We start from the raw sequence: 25,639 nt of genomic DNA, 5'->3' as shown, positions 1-25,639 counted from the left end.
ACAAGTTCGACCCCCCACCCCCAACCTCTGGCCTACACCCCAGCTCTTGTACGCATAATAAATCTTTAAAAAAAGAAGAAGATTGTCTCCCGGTCATGCACTAACTTCGAGGGAAGACAGGCTGGAGGCTTGCGATGTTACCAACACTCCCAGGTCCCCAGTGGACAAGGCGCTGGATCAATTGTAAAAGGATCAATTGTAACAACCCTACTCGGCTTCCTCAGTACGCAGGCATCAAATAGATCTACTAACCGGCCTGGAGTCTGTAAAAACCCTTGAAAGTGTGCAATGATGGAATAAAACCTGATTGAGACCCAAGATTCAGAGCTTCTCTAGGGCTCCCGGAAGGCTATGCCCCATTCGCGGCCTCACACTCGGGTCTTTACTAAACTCACTGCGTTGATGTGGCCCCACTGACTTGATTTGAGTCAAGCACCTTGACATCAGGTTAATGATTTTGTTTGTTCCGGAGCTGGGCAAGGTAACGGCCACAGGCCCCAAACATTCGCGGTAACCGTAGCCCCGAGAAACGCCTCGGCCGAACTCCGCAGCCGGGCGCTGACGTGAGAGGACGGGTTTCACCCGCGCCACCCGCACCTCGCGGCACACGTCGCAAGCAGGCGCGCGGGGAGAAGCGACAGCGCTCACAGGGACGGCGGAGGGCAGAGGGGGAGCGAATTAGCGTCTCTCCTACCCCCACTGCCCACCGCTGAGCGGAGACCGAGGTCCAGCGGATGCCGTGACGGACAAGAGGCAGTTTCTCCGCAAACACCCTCCTCGCAGCCGTTTAACCGCCGTCACAGCGGTTTAACCGCCACCGCCAGGGCCCCACCCCTATTTCCCATCAGCCCCTGCTCAGGGGGCGGGGCCTGGAAAGCTGCACCTGCCACTGTTCAGTTGGCCGTGAGCGCCACCCACTGGCTCGGAGGGTCCCCCTCGCTGTCCCGCGTGGGAACTACCGGCGAAACTTCCGAGCCCCAGAGGACCCCTGGTCTTTGGGGGTGAATAACCTGCTTGTTTTTACACCACCTCTCCCGCTGAGGCCTCTCTGTGCCTCCGGAACTGGCGTCCAGGCATCCGAAGAGCCCAGACGGGACTCCGCTCAGGACGCCCGCTGTTCCTGCAGCCGCAGGAGCCCCAACAGCCTCAGGCGCGAGCCGTCCGGAGTGTCCGTTACCGCCGCCGCTCGCGCCGCGCGGGGACGCGGTCGCAGCCCGACGGCCCAAGTCCAGGTGTGTGCCGGCCTCTAACCCCCGACACTTATCTCCCAGCCCCGCCCCCTCGTACTCCGCCCACGGGGAGAACGGGCTCCGCGCCCCAGGTCCCCCCCAGCCGCCGGCCCCGCCGCTCCGCTCCCCAGACCCGCCTGCCCGACCCGTCCCCCCGCGCCCCAACCCGTCCCCCCGCGCCCCAGGCCCGCCCCACCTGCCTGCCCCGCCCCGCCGCGCCCCAACCCCGCCCCTCCTACTGCGCCCCCGCCTCCACCTGCCCGCCCAGTCCCTCCGCGCCCCAGGCCCGCCCCATCTTGCCTGCCTCGCCCTCCGCGCCCCTGTCCCGCCCCACCTGCTAGCTCGGTCCTTCCGCACCCCAGGCCCGCCACCTGCTCGCCTGATCCCTCCGCGCCCCAGGCCCGCTCCTCCTACTGGCCCCCCTCTCCGCTCCCCAGGTCCTCCCCACCTGCCTGCCACGCCCCCCGCTTCCCAGTCCCGCCTCCACCTGCCCGCCCGGCCCCTCCGCGCCCCAGGCCCGCCCCACCTGACGGCCCCGCCCCTCCGCGACCCAGTCCGCCCTACCTGCCAGCGTGCCTGCCTCACCACCCACACCCCGCCGGCTGCCCACGCACTTGGCCTCTCTGGCCTGTGGCTTTCAGACTTTGCGCCTACTCGTCGCGTCCAGGCCATGCCCCACATGTTGGTCACTTCAGCACCCTGCCCCGGCCTCGTTGCGATCAAAGCTTCGGGCCCCTCCCACGCCCGCCTTGGCTAATTTTACTTCCGCCACCTGGTGGGGGAAAGGAGAACCTAAAATAGTGCCATGTACTGAGGGCAGGGAGACCTTTTTCTGATCCCAGAGGCCTCATTCCTAGTCACAAAGTGGTGTTTAGGTGAGCAAAAGTGAAATTCTTCTATGACAGTGAAATTGGGGTGACTTTAGAGAGTGTTTCTCCAAACCGCATCAATAGGTGGATACTCATTCTATCGCTTTTACTTCTTTTACCTGCTCCTCTGCATGATATGTGAGTGGAAGGCTAAGAGGAGACTGTAGGGTAAGAAAATGCTCTCCTATTGAGGCGGAGGTCAGCAAAGTCTCCAGCAGAGGAATGTTTGGCTTCCCCAGTGGCTGCCCCACGATAGACTAGTTTGTCCACTGAGTCTCTTAATTCCTACTGAGCTGTGACACGCAGCATCTTCATCCCTAAATGTCACTTAACTGCCCAGAACACCAGATCTGAACAGGGTTGAACTACTGGACTCTGTGGCTCCCTGCAAGTGCCGGGGTTGGTGGGGGTAGGAAGGGGCATCCCTGGGGGGTGTGCAGCCACCCAGTTGAGGCTTATTTCCACTTGCCTGCTTCAGCCATTCGTGCTTTTGTATTTCCGTTTCTGCAGGGATTTTGTAAGCTGCTTTGTAGGTTTTCCTAAGCCTCTGGTTGCCGCGGTCAAGGGTCCAGCGGTGGGAATCTCCAGCACTCTTCTCGGGTTATTTGATATCCTTTATATGTCGGACAGGGTAAGTCAGCCCTCAGAAAGCACCCAAGTCCTGCAAGTAAAATAGGAGATCTTTTGAGTTCTACTTTGAGATCCTTAGAGTTCCCTTCACTACAGTAAGTAGAATACATATGGCTTATGGTACATTGGGCTAAATTTAAGATTTCTCAAAGAATTAGTCTAACTAATTTGACTTATTTTACATTTCCTTGTCTATTAACTTGAGTTTCCTAAAGACCATGTTGTTCAAATATTGTCCCAAGTCTTTTTTGTCTATATTCTCATCAGATTACACAGCATTTATTCTATTTTCATATTACTCTAAAGTCAAGAAACCTTTAAATGTTGTTATCTGGCAGAAGAAAATAGTATTCATATATAAATGTTTCACACACATACTTAACACATGTGTTTCATATATATGCAATTCATATATATGGTAATATGTTGGGGCCAGACTGTGAAGATGACCTGAGGCGGTGGCCCTCTGGGTTTCTTGTTCTCTGAAGGCACCTGGGCCCCACACTGAGTGGCATCATCCAGGCTTCTCCACCACAGCCAACTTTGATGGTCAACCCCCTGGAACCGTAGTATTTGGTTTCAAGGAAAAAACTCGCAATAGTTTTGGATAAGCAGCCTCAGGTTTGAACCTGGCCACTGTCATTCAGATACAGCAGAGCTTAGCTGCCCCACTGGCGTTCAAAATAGTGCGGGGCAGATCGTATGCACTACGTGGGTTTAGGTTCTGCATCCTGAGCTGGATGGGTTTGAGTGCCAGTTGGCACCAATTAGCATTAAGGTTTTATATATATTTCATATAAATATGTTCCATATATAAGTATGTCTGTTAAATATCTGGAGGTGCAGAGTGATGCTAATATAGCCAATATAGTAGGTAAAGGAGCTCAGGAGGTATAGGATGTGGCTGTTCTTAGAATGGCACATGATTGGATCAGGGAAGGTTCCCCCAAGGAGGGTACATTTGGCAGAGCTATGAATGAGGTGAGGGCACAGATTCTGCAGCTATCTTGGGGAAAAGCTCTTCAGATATGGAGGAAAGCAAGTGCATTGGAGAATGGACAGGAAACTGATAAACATTTGTTTGACATAAAAAGGATTGACCTGTATTCATATGTATATTCTTTACTGATTACAAAAATAGATGAAACAGAATGCTCCTTGAATGCCTGTCATCTTTATCTCGAACAAGGATCACAATGGATTTTGACATGCTTTATGTACCTACTGCATCTCTGAATGGCCCTCCTGAAGCTTAGTGCAGAAACCTGAGATTAAAAGAACATAGGCAGGAAAATCTCTGCTTCCAGGGGCCCCAGGCCCTGACTTCATGCAGCATCAGGAGGGCAGAAGATCCTTTACTGTGCAATGTCATCCCACACATTGTCCAAGCCATGACCACAGCTACATCTACTTGTAAACTGTGTCACTTAGTAGAATATGCTTGCTCTAAAGAGTCCAGATAGGGACAGGTGACATCATACCTACGGCCCAGGATGGCTGCCCACCTGGACAGGTCTCACATAAGGCCCCAGCTCAGACTGAGCGTCTCCCTCCTAGATCTCCATGGGGCATCATGTCAGCCTCATTGGGAATACCCTCTCTAGCACAGGGAGTCTTTGGGACTTCAGAGGTGCTATGACCAGAATGGGATCAGGCTTATTCCACAGTCTGATCCTGCTTCCATCTTGGAGAGGGTTTGGACATCAGGGTTGACTTGTCCTCCCCACAGAGTCTCCTTCATGGACCCAGGTACGTGTCTTGGTTCTGGGGTGAAGAACACTGAGGAGGTAGAGATGCAATCTGATGACAAGCAGATGGTTTCCATTTCATGTGGTCATCAGAAAAGCAGAGAAAATATTCTTGGTCCCACCATCCAAGAAGTTTTTAGTCTAGAACAAAAAATAAACGTTGACTTCAGGATTGTGGGTGAGAGGATTGGTGCAGTAAAGAAAAGGAGAGCCAGGCTAAGTTTCTCACAGGCAAGAAATTTATTGTGCCCAGGACTAAGTTCACCGACCCCCGCAGGGTCAGAGAATTCGCACCCACTGGGGGATAAAGGCAAGCTTTTATAGGGCAGGGTCTGGCCTTGGAGGGAGGTGGAGAATGCTGATTTGAAGTTGCTTTTCCAAGTTTTTTTCTCTCGGAACTGGTTGTTTTTTCAACGCTGCTTATCAGGCTCTCCTGCAAAGATGGGCAGAACCAGCTCCTGGAATGCAGGTGGCAGCAGTTTCAAGTTCTCCCACTCTGAACTCCGTCTCTGCCCCGGCCTCAACCTTACATTTTGACCTCTTAGTTATAGGATAAAGGGCAAAGTATGTTTTCTGGCTACTTCCTGTTGATGTGGGGCAGTGTGGGGAGGTGAGGTCAAGAAGTAAGGTCAACGGCCAGGTTCGCTGGTTGGGAGGCATGATTAGGGGTGTAGCCCAAGTTGAATGAAGGTAGTGCGGGTTCTCTCTCGAATGCGGTGTTGGATGAACTGGAGCATACAAGGGGCAAGGAGAAAAAATAACAAAATAAGAATTAGTGGCTCCACCAGTGGGAGTACCCATGCAGCCAGAGGGCTACTCAGCCAGTCCAGTTGTTGCCTGGCGTAGACGGGTCACGTAGAATGGGTTGCATTTGCGGGAACTGCTGCTAGGAGTGGGTGTTGAAGAGACACACACAGAAAATAGTGAGTGGCATTGAAAATAAAAAAATCAAAGAAACAAGCAGGCAAACAGGGAATGTACAAGTGTGAGGGGGATGTGTAACCAGCTGCACCAGCCAAGGTTGAGAAGTGAGAAAGCCAAGGAAAGTCTCAGTGTTATGCTGCTCTAGCCATAACACCCATCGCTGTTTCTGCACACGCTGTTTTTAGCATGTATAGATCCTCACACCAGGACTTTTGCCCTGGTGGTTCCCTATTAACTTTCCCTGTTCCTGCACACTGAGAGGCACAGAACAGACAAAGCAAAGGATAATCAAGGCAAAGACAAAGAATAGTTGAAGCATACAATAATACAAGCTCCCACATTTTCTTTCTTTTTTTGTTTTTGTTTTTGTTTTATAACAGGTCAAAGTCAGGAAAATCAGGAGAATCAGGATATGGCTCAGGAAGGGGTTGATATTGTCATCATTGTGAAAGGGTCAGCATAGCCTCAGATTTTACAGTCCTCTGGAGCAGGTGGCAGAGGGCCTTTAGCACTAAAAGAAAACAGAAGACATAATATACCCAATTTGATCACATCTTCCCTTGCTATTACAAGGAACAATGTAACAGGGTGCTCCCCAGGAAAGGGGGAGGTTCCAGGTTACTGCCCCACCCAAATGGAGGGTGGAGCTGAGCAGAGAGAAGAAGCTGCAGAGGAGACTGCAAAGGAAGGAAGCAGGATGGAGAGCCAGGAGGAGACCTGGAGGAGGCACTTGGAATGAAGAGACATGTGAAGAAATTGTGCTTGCCTTTTGGTTGTAGACTGGGTGACACAGATATGGGTGAGACCCTTGGGGAGGTGACCATGGCAGCTTTTATCTTGATTTTGATTTTGCTCTTTTCCTTCCGGGCTTGTCTGGTTGTTTCTGACCCTTTTCTGGGGGTCCCCGCTGGAAGATGCTTTAGACTTGTGGCAGGCTTTGGGGCCTTGCTCTGGGCCAATCCCATTTGGATGGAGTTTTACCCACGAGGGGACGGGTAACTTTGGGTGCTTGATTTAGAAACTAGATTCTTTTGCCTTTCCTGTATTGTTTCCTAGTTGTATTAAAGTTCCTTCCCATTAAAGTGTCATATATTTTGTGTTGATGAATAGGCAGGTTTTCGGGGTTTCGGCTGCCCCCCTCCCTGCCCTGTAACAACAGGTATAATGTATATGGAGCAGTAGTCAGCATCACAACTAAGTTTGTTGTGGGTCCAGAGGGCTTGTTGATGTTCTCCAAGCCAGGACACTGCGGCCTCAAGGGCATCTAATCGCTGTAAGATTTCCTGATCAGTGGTGGTTTGAGTCAGGAGTTCAGAAGTAACATTTTGAAAATACTGATTCATCTGGTGTACAGTTTGAATGGAATGAGATGGGGTGACTATAGCAGTAGCGGCAATTGTGGCCATAGCAGTGGCAGCAATAATAGCTGCTATGAGGACACCCAAAAACTTTTTGAGCAAGTTGGTAATTTGTTCAAGAGCAGATTTTCCAATTTATTCACAAGTAAGATTAACTGGCAGCCAGACTTCAGCTTTTTGTTTCAGAATGAGCGCATTAGTAATGTTAAGGTTAGTGATATTATGGACGCTCTAGACTAAATTATTAGAGATGTACTTATAATACCTTCATGCTTGTAAACCAGAGCAGGATGACTCTATATGGACCATATAATCCTCCACATAATCAGAGTGTCTGAATTACTACTTTGCTAGAATAAAAATGTTTCTCTAACTCCTGGTGTGTGATGCCATCCATGGAGCAGTAGCTGAGTTTCAAATGTCCGAGGTCTGCTAAATATGGTGTTTTTCCCTCTTGAAGTGCAGGAAACAGCATTTAAGGAAAAGGTAACTATGTCAATATCAGATGATAGATTTCAGGTTTGAATATATTTGATGCTATTTTGATTTTAAAATGTTCTCAAATCAATTAAAAAACCTACAACTGAAATTTCTAAAATCTGCAAGTTTTTAAGCCCTAGAGATTCATTTTTGTGTGAATGCCTTTTAAATTTTAATATATTTTGAGAACCATGCATCATTTGCAGGAATTACACTAAATCACTAAAGTTAGGATGGAAGTTAATGCTCTGAAATAAAAAATAATTTTGTTTCTACCTGGCAAGAGTTTGTCATGTCTCATGTTGTATAATTTAGCTGTGGCACGGCATTTGTCAAAAGTATCTTGATATTTGTCACTGTTCCCTTGTTCCTGGTCTAACAGCAAAGCAGTCTACTGAACTTTCCTAACAAAGTTGTTCTTCCTTTCAATTAAATTCACTGTCCAGGGACTGCCGTCTTAAAGGCAGTCAGGGCATCTACACTGATTAAATTTCTAAATCTATCATCATAATTGATAGCTACCAACAGGATGAATGCAGGCACAGAAAGGGCGCCATCTTAGTATCAAAATTATTATATGAATTACCACCTACCTGAGACCAAATGGCAAACTGCAAAATCCACAGAAAACATACATCTGACTCACTGAAGAACTAGCTTCTCAGTGCACGTGGGGTTTCAATGCACTGCCTGTCACCAGTTGAGCCCTTAAGTCCCTACTCTCCCCTTTGCCAGCATTTTAAACATATAGTGCCTCTTACATAAACACAATACACAATCTCCCTGGACTACGGCCCTGTATTTCCTTTCTCCTCAGTAAACACTGCATTGATAAAGTACACCTTTTGCAGACAGACTTGCTCAGATATTACTGCCTTCTCAGCTTTTGTAAACTTTAAACACCCAATAACAGATATGATCTCTCAGCATGGTGACTGGTGATCTTCACAGATACAGTTCAGTGTTGAGAGAGATGGTGGGGGTGAGAGGCCCAGCTGTGCTGTCTCTACCTTAGTGCAGCTGATAGTGGGTGTAGAGGGAGCAGCAACACTAAGAAGGAACTTGGGCCTCCCCTGGTGGTGCAGGCGGTTGAGCACAGCACTATGAAGCTGTCCACAGCCTCTGGAGCGCCAGTTCGATCCCGGCCAGCTGGCAAGAATCCCACATGGCGAAGCAGACCTCTCCTGACTGGCCTGCTGCTCCCCTCAGCAGTGTATTTCATCAGTCTGCCGGTTCCTGTGGGCTTTTTTTAAAAATGTATTTTATTTATACAAGAACCGGGGTATAGGCCAGATGTGCGGGAGGGTGAGAGGATTCACCAGAGACAGAGCGGGAACACAACAGGCAGACTGACTGAAATACACTGCTGAGGGTAGCAGCGGGTGTGACAGGAGAGGTCCGCTGCGCCACGTGGATTGGGAGATCAAACTGGCACTGCAGAGGCTGTGGACAGCTTCACAGCACTGTGCTCAAAACTCAACCTCCTGGGCCACCAGGGAGGCCCTACAACAATGTATTAATTATGAAGTATTCTTAGTCAATCTTAGTTGAGATCAGAGTTGATCAGATATTTCATGAGATTGAGCCTAGCATTTGGTGCAGGGGTGGCGACAGGTTCCGCTCTATATGGGTTGGTAGGGGCAGGTGCTGCTCCCATCCTTGATGCCAAATCAGAAACTGTGGGCATCTGTGGAAGCAGGGGGGCCCCTGAAGACAGGGCAGGAGAAACTTACATATAGGTCTCCATGTGAGAGCTCACTGTACCTGAATCTCTCCTGTGACAAAGGACATCTGTGTCCCAGGTCCTTCTGCCTGTGGCTGTAGTGGGAGCAGATGAATACCCTCTTCCAGTGACTGACAGACTATTCTCCACTGCAGGTGTGATTTCTCCACATACTGTGTCCTAAGGAATCAGAAGGAGAGAGAGGAAGAAATGGCAGGTTGTCAGGTAAGTCTCATGTCCCAGGTCAGGGGCTGTCTTCTCTTTTCCTCCTGAAATGAGACACACTTAAGAACTTAGAAACCTTTCATTCTGGGGTCACCATGTCACAACTTTGTTTCCTACATTTTTTTTCTTACAAAAGTCAAGCGTAGCTCTTTAGAACACTTCTTACTATTTTCCAGAATCATTTCTATTCTCCCTGTCTTAACGTCTTATTTCACATGAGAATTCTTGCCACAAATGAATGATCTCTTGCCTTTAAAGATCAACCTGGATGTGCATATTTATTCAGGGTTCCTTTGGTAATGGGGTCAGGTCCTTGCACATCAGTGAAGTAAATTTAAGGCATATGCACACATACAAATAAGCAATGGATGTGTTGTCCAGAATAATACAGAAAGTTGTGGGTAAGAAAGAGACTTGCTCACTAGAAAGCTACAGAAAGACTTCCTATCTCAAATACAAAAAAAGATTACAGATATATGACTGGAGTTCTTTTTAAGATTTTTATTTTATTTATTCAAGAGCTGGGGTACAGGCCAAATGTGCAGGAGAGTGAGAGGTTCGCCAGAGACAGAGCAGGGAACCGAACAGTCAGACTGACTGAAATGCACTGCTGAGGGAGCAGCGGGCAAGACAGGAGAGGTCTGCCACACCATGTGGGTATCTCCCTGGCTGGCTGGGAATCGAACCCATGCTGTGGGGGCTGCGGACAGCTTCACAACACTGCGCTCAAACCGCTGCACCACCAGGGAGGCAATCATGATTGATTTTACTTTTACATTGTTTCAGAAATTATTAATGATCATTAACAGTGCACAGTCCTTTTTTTTTAATTTTCCCAGTCTATGATTAACTTGGTCACTTGGTTACATTAACTTGGTTATATTATTTCCCTAGGTGATGTATGTTACTCAGAAAATAGAAACAGGTGCTATACCAAAGTGATTCATACGTTCAAGCTAGGTAACTACAACAAAGCTAAGCAGGCATTGTAAAATCAAGGGCGGCCTTCTATTTCCTGTATAGAACCAAGGGGTCCTGATACCATGGGAACAACATGTGGTGTGTTTCTTTCGGACCATTTCACCTCCCGGGGCAACTCAGGGCCTTCTGTTGTGAGGGACTTTTGCAGGGCTCGATTCTAAGAGCTTTATCAAGTGTGGCTTGCTAAAGAACTCAGTGTTACTCATAGTAACAGAATTATAAATTGGAGGACATGGAGGAATATTGGAAACTATTTCACTATCAATCATGTTGGAAGGTACTTTTCTTAAACTACTGAGGTGTGCATTACCGAAACTGGCATTGATGTTATTCTAAAACTTATAGAAAATTTCCATGGTTTCAATAACTGGCACAAACAAATAAAAGGAAGTAGCAGGAGCCAGCTATGGAGCTTTCTGACTTTTCAGAAATTTCCCCCATGCCTGGACCTTGCCAGACAGCCTGGGTAGCATGGCCTGCACCACAGTATTTCATTAAAAAACTGCTACAGGGTCTCCCTGGTGGCGCAGGTGGTTAAGCGCCGCCGCGCTGTGAAGCTGTCCACAGACTTTGCAGTGCAGGTTCGATCCCAGCCGGCCGGCGAGAATCCCACATGACAAAGCAGACCTCTCCTGTCTCGCCCACTGCTCCCTTCAGCAGTGTATTTCGTCAGTCTGCCTGTTCTGTTCCCCACTCTGTCTATGGTGAATCCTCTCACCCCCCACACCTCTGGCCTGTACCCCAGTTCCTATATGCATAAATAAATCTTTACTTTAAATGCTTAAAGTATTTTCTTTTTGCTCACTTACTTTTTAATTTTAAAACACTGTCCTTGAAGGAGAGTCCTTTTCATCACTGGTGACCCTGTGAGGAGGGACTAACTCAGCTCTCCAGAACTCCTGGACCAGCATGTGCACTTTAATAAGGTTTCCATATAATGTTTGTTCACATTAAACCTTGATAAGTTTGGGGCCTGCCCAGTGGCATAGCAGGTTGAGCACAGCGCTGTGAAGCTGTCCGCAGCCTCTGCAGTGCCGGTTAGATTCCTGGCCGGTCAGGGAGCGCCCACATGGTGCAGCACACCTCTCCTGTCTCGCCGGCTGCTCCCCTCAGCAGTGCTTCCCATCCATCTGCCTGTTCTGCTCCCCGCTTTGTCTCTGGTGAATTCTCTCACCCTCCACCCCTCTGGCCTATACCCCAATTCTTGTATAAATAAATCTTTATTAAAAAAATCTTTATAAAAAAAACTTATCGAAGTTTGCTACTAACTCATGATGACTTTCCCATCTGAGAAATGCACACAACTTATGTAAGATCAAAATAACAGCACTCAAAAATATGACAATGATGTCCTGATTTTGTATTTTATCTTACACAAAATTGTAGTGTCTACAGTATTTGTATAGATGCTATGTCCTCCTCTTTCCTGAGCTCACTGGCAACATTAGAGACATTTTTGCTTTAAAATTATCGTGTTGCATGCAATTTGCAGCAACATGGATGGTGCTGGAAGGGATCATGCTCAGCGAAATAAGCCAAAAAGAAAAAGAAAAATACCGGATGGTCTCACTCATAGCAGGAATCTAGAAAACTTAAATAAGGGACCAGGAAAATGAATATAAGAAAGTGAAAATCAAAATCAAGAAAAAACTATGAACCAGAGACACTTTTTGGGGGGTGGGGGGCGGGAGGGGAAGGATTGGGGTCAGAATGGGGCGTTTGCAATTGTATGGGGGAATATAAAAATAAAATTTATTATTTTAAAAATAAATAAATAAATAAGGGCCTCCCCGGTGGCGCAGCAGTTGAGCGCTGGGTTGCGAAGCTGCCTGCAGCCCCTGTAGCGGTTCGATCCCCGGCTGCTCCCCGGCCACTGGAGGAGGGTCTCACATGGCGCGCAGACCTCTCCTGCCGCCCGCTGCTCCCCTCAGCAGTGTACTTCGGTCCTTCTGCCTGCTCTGTCCCGCTCTGGCTCTGGTGAATTCTCTCACCCTCCCGCGCTTCTGACTGTACCCAGTGCTTGTATAAATAAATAAATAAGCTTTTAAATACATTAAAAAAAAAAAAAAAAAAAAAAAAAAAAAATAAATAAATAAATAAATAAAATAAAATTATCGTGTTGGATAATTCAGATCATTCAGTTGGAACCACTTTCTTGACTTTTGGTTTTTGTTTTTTTTTTAAGATTTACTTACGCATACAAGAGCTGGGGTGTAGGCCAGAGGTGCAAAGGGTGAGAGGATTCACCAGAGACAGAGCGGGAATCAGAAAGGGCAGATTGAAATACACTGCTGAGGGGAACAGCTCCTTGGCCAGGGATTGAACTCATGCTGCAGTGGCTGCGGATTGCTTCATAGGCTGAGACTTAACCCCTTGTGCCACCAGGGAGGCCCACTTTCAGTTGTTTAACTTGGAATTAAATACAAATGCTGGGGTGGATCTTTGTAAATACATTTTCCTGAATTTTTTCACAGGAACTGTTGACCTTCAGAGATGTGTCCATAGAGTTCTCCCAGGAGGAGTGGGAATGCCTGGACCCGGCGCAGCGGGAACTATACTGGGATGTGATGTTGGAGAACTACAGCAACCTGGTCTTCTTGGGTGAGGACAACTTCCCTCCAGATTTCCTAATCCACCCTCAGTTTTAGTTCCATCATTTTTTTTAAAGATTCATTTATTTACGCATACAAGAGCTGGGGTACAGGGCCTCCCCGGTGGCGCAGCGGTTGAGCGCTGGGTTGTGAAGCTGCCTGCAGCCTTTGCAGCACTGGTTCGATCCCTGGCCACCGTGCGAGGGTCCCACATGGCGCGCAGACCTCTCCTGCCGCCCACTGCTCCCCTCAGCAGTGTACTTCGGTCCTTCTGCCTGCTGCTCCCCGCTCTGGCTCTGGTGAATTCTCTCACCCTCCCGCGCTTCTGACTGTACCCAGTGCTTGTATAAATAAATAAATAAATTTGGGGGGGAAAAAAAGAGCTGGGGTACAAGCGAGAGGTGCAGGGCGTGAGAGGATTCACCAGAGACCCAGCGGGGAACAGAACAGGCAGATTGACCAAAGTACATTGCTGAGGGGAGCAGCGGGAGAGTCAGGAGAGGTCTGCTGCGCCATGTGGGTTGCTCCCTGGCTGGCTGGGAATCAAACTCATGCTGCATTGGCTGCAAATAGCTTCATAGGTTGTGTCCCAACACTTTGTGCCACCAGGGAGGCCCTGTCTTTTTTTTTTAAGATTTATTTATGCATACAAGAATTGGGGTACAGGCCAGAGGTGTGAGGGGTGATTGGATTCACCAGAGATAGAGTAGGGAACAGAACAGGCAGATGGACCAAAGACACTGTTGAGGGGAGCAGTGGGCGAGGCAGGAGAGGTCTGCTGTGCCATGTGGGTAGCTCCCTGGCTGGGGATCAAATTTGTGCTGCAGTGGCTGCGGTGGATTGCTTCATAGGCTGCATCTTAACCCCTTGCGCCACCTGAGAGGCCCTAGAAACTATTTTTTATGTATTCATTATTGAAATTGGGATTTTGAGTTTTTGTTTTGATGTAATTCTCTTGTTTTTAGTTTTGTTGCCTGAGCTTTGGGTGTCATATTCAACAACTCAGTTCCAAATTGCATATCGTGAAGTTATTTTGCTATGTTTCCTTCTATGAGTTTTACAGTTACAGCTTTTAGGTTTATATCTCAATCTATTTTGTGTTAATATTTGCGTGTGGTGTTAAATTGGGGTTAAATTTCATTCTTTCAGAGGTGGCCTTCCAACCATCCCAAGATCTTTAAGAGATTGTCCTTTCGGCACCTCCCTGTAGCACAGGGGGTTAGGATGCAGCCTATGGAGCTGCCCACAGCCGCTGCAGCACAAGTTCGATCCCTGACCAGGGAGATGCCCACATGGCGCAGCAGACTTCTCCTGGCTCACCCACTGTTCCCCTCAGCAGTTGTGTTTTGGTCGATCTGCCTGTTCTGTTCCCCACTCTGTCTCTGGTTAATCCTCTCATCCCCCACATCTGTGGCCTATACCCCAGTTCTTGTATGTATAAATAAATAAATCTTTTTTTAAAAAAAAAAAGATTGTCCTTTCCCCGTGTATGGTATGGACACCCCTGTTGCTGTACATTTGATTGCAAGATTGTCTCTGGGTGCTTTATTGTGTCTCATTATTATTTGTCTGTCTTTACGTTCATACTTATTTTGTTATTAACTCTCCCTTTGCAATTCACTTCAAAATTAGTAATTGTTCTACTACCAACTTTTCTCAAGATTGTTCAGGTAGCTACATTTCTTTGCCATTCCATGGATTTGGGGATGGGTTTTTCTCTATCTGCCAGATGTGTCCTTGGGATTTTGCTAGAAATTATATTGAATTTTTATGTCACATGGAGCAATATGGACAGCTTAATAAGGTATTCTAGTCTAAGATATTTGATAGCTTTACACTTATTTCTTGCTTTAATTTCATTTATAATATTTTATAGCTTCTATTAAAGAAGTATTTAATTTCTATTATATTTTTATTCATTGTGAAACCACCGTTGTTTTTATGTGTTGGTTTTGTATCCACAACGTGGATGATGCTAATTTTGTTGTTTCTTTTTTTTCTTTTTTTTAAAGATTTATTTATTTATGCATACAAGAGCTGGGGCACAGGCCAGAGATGCAGGGGGTGAGAGGATTCACCAGAGACAGAGTGGGAAACAGAACAGGAAAACTGACTGAAACACAATGCTGAGGGCAGCAGTGGGCAAGACAGGAGAGGTCTGCTTCGCCATGCGGGTTGCTTCCTGCGGGCCAGGGATCTAACCAGCACTGCAGAGGCTGTGGACAGCTTCACAGCGCTGCGCTCAACCTGCTGCACCACCAGGGAGGCCCTAATTTTGTTTTCATTCAGTGACATGTTGTAGGATAGGGGTGAAGGGTGTATCACTGCCGTTTTCCTGATTATTAAGAAATGGCTTTAACTTTTCCTCTAGTAAATATAAAGTTAACTTTAGGTTCTTTATACAAGTCTCTCATTATGTTGAGGGATTTTGTTTCCTCCTTTTTTACTACTTTTGTCTGGAACAGTGTTGGTAATTATGAAATTCATTTTCAACATCAGTTTCATGCTTTGCAACCATCATTCTTTAATGTAAAGCTGTAAATTTGTTTATTTTCTTCAGATGAAATAGTTGAATTGCAGGAATAATTCCCCTTTGTTCACAGTGCATATTTTAAATGTACTTTTGAGTCGTAGTTTGTTGTACTTTATCAAGAACTTATGCATCTGTTCATCATGGGTAGGAGTTTGTAATTTTACTTGGTGTTTTAGTTGGTGTCTTCATGTGGTTTTGATAACCAGGTAGAGCTGGCCTCATTGCTGGGGTTTTGTAAATGTCTCTCCTCTTCCCGCTTTGGAATTATTACAAGACAATTGACATACTTTTTCTTCAGATGTATATTTAAATTATTCTTGAGTTCAGCTGGCCCTGCACTTTTCCTTGTGGAAGGTTCTTGATTATTCTTTCAGACTACTTATTAGTTTATATGTGTTGTGATTATAAATTCTCCATGATAGAGTCTAGGTAGGTTGTATCATTTTAGAAGTTTACACATTTTTTGATACCCAGTTCGTTGTTATATAATTGTTCATCTTTGCCTCTCCTGATTTTCATTTCTTTTTTTTTTTTAAAGATTTATTTATTTATGCATACAAGAACTGTGGTATAAGCTAGAGGTATGGGGGGCATAAGAGGATTTACCGGAGACAGAGTGGGAAACAGAACGGGGACACTGACTGAAACACACTGCTGAGGGGAGCAGCAGGTGAGCCAGGAGAGGTCTGCTGCACCATGTGGGTAGATCCCTGGCCTGCCAGGGATCGAACTCCTGCTGCAAAAGCTGCAGATAGTCTCACAGTGCTGTGCTTAAGCCTTTGCGCCACCAGGGAGGCCCCACTCCTGATTTTCATTTCTAAGGCATCATTTCTAGTGTGTTTGCTTTCACTGCTGAATTTACTTGTCTCCTCTCACTTTCATGCTTAATCTACTGTTTACCAGTTTTATAGATATCTTAATAAAAAGTAACTTCCTTTCATCAACACTTTACTTTTTTGTCATTGTCTAATGTTTATGTTTCTGCATAATTATAAAATTTCCTTCATTCTACACATTTTAGACTTGCGTTTTTCTTCTTGTTAATTACTTGACTTGTAATTTTATTTGTGATCTCCGTTATTTGGTATGTAAGTGCTTATTGTGCTAAACATCACTCTTGCTATTACTTTCTCTAAGTACTATAAGATTCTGGATATTCTGTCTCATGCAGATGAAACACTCTTGAACTGCAGGAATTGACAGTTCCTGTATTTGAATTGGCTCAAGATACTTTGTGATTTCCTTCCTGATTTTTTTTTTAATCTCTTTTCAGGTGTCTGTTACTCAAATTTCTCTAGATTATGGAATTTCAGTTTAAATTTCTCTGTCGATTTCCGGTTTCACTTGATTTGGGTCAAATAAAACACTTGTGTGGTTTCAGTCTTTTTAAATTTAAGACTCATTATGTAGGCCAACTATAATGGAAGATATTTTATATCTAATTGAAAATACTGTATTTTCTAGTGAAGTCTGAGTCATCTGCATGTCCCTTTTACACGTAGTAACCCATAATGTTTTTTAGGCCTCATTCTTACTGAACTTGTGTCTGTTTTCTATGCATTTGTGATTGAGCGCCTGACATCTCTTAATATTGTTTTGGTGTCTGCTTTTTGCTTCACTTCCAGCAATGTTTGGTTTCTATATTTGTGACCCTTAATTTTAGATACTTTGGGTTTGTTTTGTTCCTTTGCTAGGCCATGTTTATCTACTCCTTTGCATGCCTGTGATCTAGTATTGAGATTTTGACATTTACAACACTGGGTTGTTTCTCATCTTTCTGTGCTCACTAGGTACAGATTGACACCAATTCCAGTCAGCTCTGCTAGAAATACTGGATCTTCAATATCTATTTTTTTTTAAATCCAAAAGGTCAGGCTTATTATATATTAAAAAAGGAAAGGAACAAAAAGGATGCTTGCACTGACACAAGTGGGCAGAAAGAGCAGCAAAGGGAAAAGATTTGTGAAAACAAAAACCTGCATAGGGCCTCCCTGGTGGTGCAAGGGAATAAGTCTCAGACTATGAAGTTATCCACAGCCACTGCAGCACGAGTTCGATCCCCAGCCAGGGAGGTAACCCATGTGGCACAGCAGACCTCTCCTGTCTTGCCTGCTGCTCTCCTCAAGCAGTGTATTTCAGTCAGTCTGCCTGTTCTGCTCCCCAATTTGTCTCTGGTAAATCCTCTCACCCCTGCACCTCTGGCCTGTACTCCAGTTCTAATCTCTTAAAAAAAATACAGTTTAAAAAAAAAAAACCTGCATGGTCACATGTGGGCAGGAAAGCAGCATTTTTGAAAGGGGTAGGTTTAAGAAAGAGACACTGGGCCTCCCCTGGTGGTGCAGGCAGTTGAGCACTGCGCTGTGAAACTGTCCACAGTCTCTGCAGCACCAGTTCGATCCCCGCAGGCCGGCAGGGGTCCCACCTGGCGCGCCAGACCTCTCCTATCACACCCGCTGCTCCCCTCAGCAGTGTATTTCATCAGTTTGTCTGTTCTGTTCCCCACTCTGTCTCTGGTGAGTCCTCTCACCCTCCCATGCATCTGGCCTGTACCCTGGTTCTTGTATAAAATAAAAAAAAAAAGAGAGAGACACCGACATAGACACAGGTAGGCAGTCTTGGGACTAGAGTGGCCCCAAATCTGTTCCAATGATGTGTATTCTCTGTGTTTTTGTTTTCTAAAGATTTATTTATGCACACAAGAACTGGGGTACAGGCCAGAGGTGTGGGGGGTGAGAGGATTCACCAGAGACAGAGTGGGGAGCAGAACAGGCAGTTTGACTGAAATACACTGCTGAGGGGAGCAGTAGGTGAGACCTGCTGCTCCATGTGGGTCAGCTCCCTGTCTGGGGATCAAATTCGCTGCAGTGGCTGCAGACAGCTTCATAGTGCTGAGACTTAATTCTTTGAGCCACCAGGGAGGCCCTGTGATTTTGTTTTTAATTGCCAGTTTGAATTTCTTCCTTATTTCATATTTTGAACTGAGGATGTCTTCCTCTCCCTTATGTTTGTCCTCAGCAGTACAACATCAGTCTTGGTATTTGAACAACTTGCACCTGTTGTCTCTGCAGGCACCTTCTGTGGAGCCACCCACAGTGCACTGCCACTCTCTTCTACTCTGTGTCATGTGAAACAGAACAAAGCTTCCGAGGCAGTTGTGACGTATCAGGTCTTTGGATACATAGTTCATTCTTTTTCTTCCTTGAGGAGGAAAATAGAGATCAGGAGTAGCCTCACAATTGTGCCATGTTTTGCCAGAGAGTGTGAGCAGGTGTTCTGGCCTTGGTAACTAACTTTCCTTCCTCTTTTACAAGGCACTTCCTCATTCTACCCTTGCCTGAAGATGCTGTGACGCCTGAGCACCTTCTGAGAAAGGCAATTTAGTCAGAAGTAGTTGTGTCTCCATGAGGAATGAAGTCCTTTTGGTTCCTAGTCCAATCTCACTGACACCCTTCATCCAGTATTAATTTTGTATATTAGCTTTTAATGTTGCATTCACCTCTGTATTCTAAGCTGAATAATATACTGTTTTGTATCTTTCAGCTACTTTGTCTCATGACATCTGTGTCTCATTGCCACAGTCAGGCACAGGTTATTTATTACATAAAGAGTTACTAGGAAGACATGGAAGGAGGGATCTTGGGAATTTACACCAACTAAGAGACTGGGATTGTGACGGTCAGAGTGCTTGCCATGAAGTTGGTCACAACCCAACTGGAACACTCACCCATAAGAATTTCCTTTCTGTCAAAAGAACTCAAATATGTAAGTTCCATTGGGAACCCCACTTGGAGTCAGATACTTTTGTAGAACCATGTGCAACTGAAAGCAAAGACCCACTGGAATTTTTCAGCCATACACATACCCTGAATGGAAAATTTAAACATCTGGAAAGTCACTTGGTTTCTACTGCATATAATCATTCAAACAGTTTAGAATGTAGAATGGGATTCACCTTTAATCCAAATACTTCTGAAAACCACAGATATGAAAATGATGATCAAGTTTTGAAATATAATCAAATTGAGATGTGTTCAGAACTTACTCATCATCAGAGCATGCATACTGGAGAGAGATCTCTCAACTGCCAAGAAGGGGGCGATGTCTTTAACTGGCGCTCCAGCCTCCCTGGATATCAGGCAATAACTTCTGCAGAGATGCGGTACCAATGCAAACACTGTGGTAAGAGCTTTCATTGGCATTCAAGGCTTACTGCACATCTGTACATTCACACTGGAGAAAAACCTTACATATGTAAAGAATGTGGTAAAGCCTTTAAACAGCATTCGTACCTTACTAAACATGGAAGAATTCATACCGGAGAAAAGCCACGCAAGTGTAAAGAATGTGGCAAAGCCTTTTTATCCCACACTGAACTTTCTTATCATCAGGCAGTTTGTACTGGAGAGAAACCTTACAGATGTAATGACTGTGGCAAAGCCCTTATGTGCTCTTCTAGTCTTTCCCGTCATCGGAGAAGTCATACTGGAGAGAAGCCATACAAGTGTGAAGAATGTGGTAAAGCCTTTAGAGAGTATGCATACCTTGTTGTACATCAGAGCGTTCACACTGGAGAGAAACCATACAAATGTAATGAATGTGGCACATCCTTTAAACGGCAATCACATCTGTCTCAACATCTGAGAATTCACACTGGAGAGAAGCCTTACAAATGTAAAGAATGTGGCAAAGCCTTTAGCAAATCCTCAAACCTTACTCAACATGAAAGAATTCACACCAGAGAGAGGCCTTGCAAATGTTACAAATGTGGCAAAACCTTTTTATACCGCTCTGAACTTTCTTACTATCAGGCAATTCGTACTGGAGAGAAGCCATACAAGTGTAAAGAATGTGGCAGAGCCTTTATGTGCTCTTCCAGTCTTTCCCGTCATCAGAGACATCATACTGGAGAGAAGCCGTACAAGTGTAAAGAATGTGGCAAAGCCTTTATGTGCTCTTCTATTCTTTATCGTCATGAGAGAACTCATACAGGAGAGAAGCCGTACAAGTGTGAAGAATGTGGCAAAGCCTTTAGAGAGTATTCATATCTCATTGCACATCAGAGAGTTCATACAGGAGAGAAATCATACAGATGTAATGAATGTAACACATTCTTGAAATAGCCTATCTTACCATGAGACAATTCACACTAGGGAGAAACTTCATAAATGTAAAGAGTGTGACAAAGCCTTCAGCAGTCCTTAAACCATACTCAACATAAAAGAATTCACACTGGAGAGAAGTCTTGCAAATGTTATGATTTGGGAAAACTTTTAACTGGACCTACATCCTCTCTCAGCACCAGAGTGTACACACTGGACAGAAACTCTGCAAAGGTATTAAATAAAAAATGACTTGTCCTTGACACACACTTTAGAAGGTTCCAGTGTTCAGAATGGTAAAAATGTAAAGATGTAAAAACTACAGTAGTGGATGTAATTGGGAGTCTAAATATATGTCAGAGTATATGTTCACAGTAGAGCAATATGTCGAAACCACTCTGCAAACATTACTTTAAATCAGAGTATTTAGGTGGATAAACATCCAAAGTTACTTAGATGACTTTTTTGTTATGCATGTTTTCAAGTTTCATGGGGTTGGATGTTTGGACAGGTATGATTTTTCAATGTATTTATTTTTATTGACCTTGCTTGAAGTGTTTTGAAAAGGAAATATTAATGTTTTTCAACTCCCTGATGACATTAGGCTATGCTTTCATTCCTTGTATATATGGGAAGTCATGTGTTTGACTGTTGCTGTCTCAGAGACTTGGTAGGCCCTTCTGTATTTGGCAGAATTCACTGATATCCACTACCCCATCAGAGTTAAAGAAACACTTTAATTTACATTATATGAGGAAAAATCTAAGATGAGATACTTATCTAAAACTGGTATGTCACCAAGAAATAAGTGTTTAGGGCATCTTTGATTGCATTTAGTTAATACAGAGGAACATACTAAATTTCAAAAAGTTTTACCAACTACCCTTTAAGAAAAATATGGTAGTACATTAAGACACTCTATATCTTCATAATTACAAAAGACAGAATTCATGAATATCTGTTGATGTGGCTGAAATAGTGATCTTCATGGGTATAGGTATTCAGGAAAATTGTAGATAAAACTTCCATAAAGGGCATGCATTTTTCACATTTATATTTTCCAAATAATTCACCTCAGTGAATTCCATGGCTTTGAAAACCATGCCAGTAACAACTAGATCATTATGTTGATGCGCAAACATGCTTCTTGAATGCCTGTAATGCAGTGTGTGTGTGTGTGTGTGTGTGTGTGTCTTTTGAGAACAGATAAGGCAGATTTATTGAAATACCCTTCAAGGGAGCCAGGAGTGAGATGGGAGATATCCTCTGTGCCTCTATTCTATATTTTGACCAAAGATCATACCACAATATGTTTATTTAAATCTTATGTGAACTTATGTACTTTAATAAAACTTTTTCTTTACTGTGAAAAGATTAATGTGTGATGAATGAAATGTTACCTGCTACCAACTGTAACCACCTGACTCAAAGATGCAGGTGAGATATGCCTATAGAGAAGCAGAATTTTTCCCTGGCTAACCTGAGGTATGTTTGTCACTGTGTCTGAGTCCCAATTGCTCTTATCCTTGGGTTATGATTACTTAAAGTTTTGATGTCTCCTGGGATTTAGAGATAAAACCATCTGATATTGAAAATATTCCTTTGTCACAGATCTCCAGGGGAGGCATTGAGATCTCAGATTCCTGATGGGATGGGGTAGACACTCAGGTAAGAGTGAGAGGGGAAATGTAGCTTTAAGATTTCCTATGGATGCAACCTCTGCTCTGTACAATAGGATACAGAATACACTGAAACAGGGTGGCATGGATGGCCCGGGGTTAAGACACAACCTATGAAGCTATCGGCAGCCTCTGCTGCACAAGTTCGATCCCCAGCCAGGGAGCTACCCACATGGCGCAGCAGACCTCTCCTGACTCACCCACTGCTCCCCTCAGCAGTGTATTTCAGTCAGTCTGCATGTTCTGTTCCCCACTCTGTCTCTGGTGAATCATCTCACCCTCCACAGCTCTGGCCAGTTCTTGTATGCATAAATCCTTAGAAAAAAAATAACGGTCCATTGACAGTATCCTGCTCTGTCACTTGAGATAAGAGTGAAGCACATTGTGGGCTGGTGGATGACTGCAGGTATTAGCACTGAGTGGGGAAGACAAAGCATTGTTAGGGTGTCCTAACAGAGATGAAGCCAGACCTAGTGAAAGCAAATGTGGGGAGCTCTTGATTTGTGCTGACAAAACTTGCAGGACACTGCCTTTAATCCCTACAAGGCCCTAGGCAACTAATCATGGTATCTAATGAACAAGTGTGACAGATGGGCCTTTGCAAATGTGGTGGGTTTCTGAGAATCAGGGAAGTCATTCAGTTTTTGAAATCTAATGAACCACTGGGCAGTTTTTAGGCTCAAATATTGTGGTTAAGCAGAGACGCTTGTACTTCCACATCAGTGGCAGTGGTATGGAGGGGGTGCTGGATGAAGCACACTTTCTTAGAGAGAAAGCATGGCACAGAGGGAGTTCTTACAGGAGACAGGACAGTAGCAAGGTGGAGAACAGAACCACTAATTACAAGTTTTGGGGGGCCAACATCTCTGCAAGGGGTCCATGTGCACCGGATCACTCTTGAATCTGCATGGAATGAGCACCAAGGCCCTTCACCTCCCAGAGGGAGCCCAGAATATGACCTGGAGGGAGTTTTAGGTTCATCAACAGGTGAGACAAAGGGGAAGAACAGTGGGTGATCTTAACTAAAGCCGCAAGGGCAAAGGAGTCTTTTGCCTGGTGGGGGCATTTGCTCAGTAAGGGAGAGAAACGGAAGGAAAAAGAGATATATAGGTCAAAGAGAAGACCTATCCACCACATGAAGGAGAAGAGAGGAAAGTGGCCACCTCGGGTTCCTTCTCGGAGCTAAGAGACAACCTACGCCAGCCTCCCAAAGAGATCTTCAGATACCGCCCTACGATTGGTTGGATCTGCACCGCGTGGAGACTGGCCCCTGCCGCCCCTAATGCCCCTTCGGTCTATTTCTACCCTTCCACCACCCTCCTAAGAAAGCAGCTCCCGAAGCACAGGAGGAGGAGGGAGTGAGGAACTTGTTTCTCTTGGAGAAAACCAGATAAGCCTCCTTTTTGGGCTGCCCCAATGCAGTTCCCCTTGTCCCTCACAGTTCCCAAAGGCTCCGCCCACCTGTAATGGCCACCCTCCCTGTGGGGAATCAGGCATCAAGACCCACCTGGGAGGAACTCCTTCTTCCCAGCAGCAGGCAACACGAGGGCTGTGGGAAACGTAGCCTCAGGAGGCCGCCCAGCTCCACCCAGACTCTCGGAAGGGGCGTCTGGATTCTTCTGCGCATGTGCAGCCCCGCCCCCATCCTGTTTTGTGGGCGTTCTGAGGTCACTGTCCACCAGTTTTCAGTGGCCTGTCCCTGCAGGTGAAGGGAGATCCTGCTCACTGGGGACACAGGGAGGAAGCGGGGGGTGAGCGATTAGGCCTGGGACACTGCAGAGCCACGGGCTGGCAGGAGAGCTGCTTTCTTGCCAAGGCGGAAATTACATCGATAAACTGTTGTTCTTTGGGGGAGGGGTTCACTCCTTTGTGAAGTTGTTAACTGCCGTTAATTCAGTTACTTCTAGAGTGTGACTTGGTTGATTTGTTAAAGACTGTGATTCTCTACAATAGGCCTCAATCTCAAAATCCCACTTCTAGTCTGCGCCTCCACTTTTATTTTTTTAAAGATTTTATTTTTATACAAGAGCTGGGGTACAGGCCAGAGGTGCGGGAGGGTGAGGATTCACTAGAGACAGCGGGGAGCAGAACAGGCAGATGTACTGAACTACACTGCTGAGGGGAGCAGCGGGGAGACAGGAGAGGTCTGCTCCCCGTGTGGGTTGCTCTGAGGCCAGTGGGGATTGAACCCGCGCTGCAGAAGCTGCGGACAGCTTCAGAGCGCTGTGCTCAACTGCCTGCGCCACCAGGGAGGCCCCATTTTTTTCTTTTTCTTAAATGCACTGAAAAAGTGGAGAACGAGGGGCCTCTCTTGTGGTGCAAGGGGTTAAGCCTTAGCACTATGAGATTTTTTTTTTTTAATAGAGGCATGTTTTTATTTATTTATTTGTTTTGTTTGTTTGTACATGCACTGGGTCCAGTCAGAAGCGCGGGAGGGTGAGAGAATTCACCAGAGCCAGAGTAGGGAGCAGAGCAGGCAGAAGGACCGAAGTACACTGCTGAGGGGAGCAGCGGGCGGCAGGAGAGGTCCGCGCGCCATGTGGGACCCTCCTCCGGTGGCCAGGGAGCAGCCGGGGATAGAACCGGCGTCACAGAGGCCGCGGGCAGCTTCGCAACCCAGCGCTCCACCGCTGCGCCACCTGGGAGGCCCTAAGCCTTAGCACTATGAAGCTGTCAGCAGCCAGTGCAGCATGAGTTCGATCCCCAGCCAGAGAGGTGACCCACATGGCGTGGCAGACCTCTCCTGTCTAGCCCGCTGCTACCCTTAGCAGTGCATTTCAGTAGATCCACCTGTTCTCCTCACCCTCCCGCCCTCTGACCTGTACTCCAGTTCTTGTACAAAAATAAATCTTTAAAAAAAAAAGTGGAGAATGAAAGTGAAATGACTCTAAAATACATGAGTGCATGAATCCCATAATTAATCTATAAGATTTATTTCTAAGAAATTTGACTATTTTCTCAAATATCCAGCATATGCTATATCCATAAAAACAGGACCCATGGAAAGTTTCTGGACAAAGGACTGATATATTAAATCATCCACTTGCAGAAGCTACTATCTTCAGTAAACAAGTGAGATCGATCTTTCATTTTCCAAAGCAAAATACAGCAATGAGAAATGAAGAAAAGGGGAAGATGGTAGATTAAATGTGATGACTACGCACATCTCTCAGTACATTCCACCCTAATCCTAGTGAATGGTATCTAGAAAATGAGTAATTCAAAATGGGAAGGTCAGGCCTCGCTGGTGGCACAAGGGGTTAAGTCTCAGGACTATGAAACTACTGGCAGCCACTGCAGCTCCCCGGCCAGGGAGCTGACCCACATGGAGCATCAGACCTCTCCTGTCTCACCCGCTGCTCCCCTCAGCAGTGTATTTCAGTAGATCTGCCTGTTCTGTTCCCTACTCTGTCTCTAGTGAATCCTCTCAACACGACCCCCTGCAACATCTGGCCTATACCCCAGCTCTTGTATGCATAAATGAAATAAATCTTTTTTAAAAATGGGTCCTTCAGACAAGTACATGGATGAAGTTAATGCCATTTAATGAAGTTGGCATCAAATAATAAT

The 25,639-nt window shown here is 45.7% G+C and overlaps 1 protein-coding gene and 1 long non-coding RNA gene across 2 annotated transcripts; one reads left to right on the top strand and one right to left on the bottom strand.

The window, feature by feature from the left end:
* The first annotated feature begins 831 nt into the window (after positions 1-831).
* Positions 832-21,752, top strand: LOC119251794 (zinc finger protein 665-like). The gene is made up of 5 exons (XM_037519062.2): positions 832-1,232; positions 2,609-2,729; positions 9,117-9,186; positions 12,642-12,768; positions 18,832-21,752. The coding sequence occupies exons 3-5, from the start codon at positions 9,172-9,174 to the stop codon at positions 20,409-20,411; spliced, it is 1,722 nt and encodes a 573-aa protein (XP_037374959.1). The 5' UTR covers positions 832-1,232; positions 2,609-2,729; positions 9,117-9,171; the 3' UTR covers positions 20,412-21,752.
* Positions 4,647-24,233, bottom strand: LOC119251877 (uncharacterized). Its single transcript, XR_005126627.2, has 3 exons — positions 23,577-24,233; positions 9,003-9,141; positions 4,647-5,204 (listed from the first exon to the last, which is right to left on the bottom strand). It is a non-coding gene; the product is annotated as an uncharacterized LOC119251877 (long non-coding RNA).
* Between the last annotated feature and the right edge of the window lie 1,406 nt (positions 24,234-25,639).

This window comes from Talpa occidentalis, unplaced genomic scaffold (genome assembly GCF_014898055.3).
Source record: "Talpa occidentalis isolate TD23 unplaced genomic scaffold, MPIMG_talOcc4v2.1 talOcc4.2, whole genome shotgun sequence".
Lineage (NCBI taxonomy): Eukaryota > Metazoa > Chordata > Mammalia > Eulipotyphla > Talpidae > Talpa > Talpa occidentalis.
The sequence above is the reverse complement of the archived record's forward strand: the minus strand, read 5'-3'. Positions and strand labels throughout refer to the sequence as shown.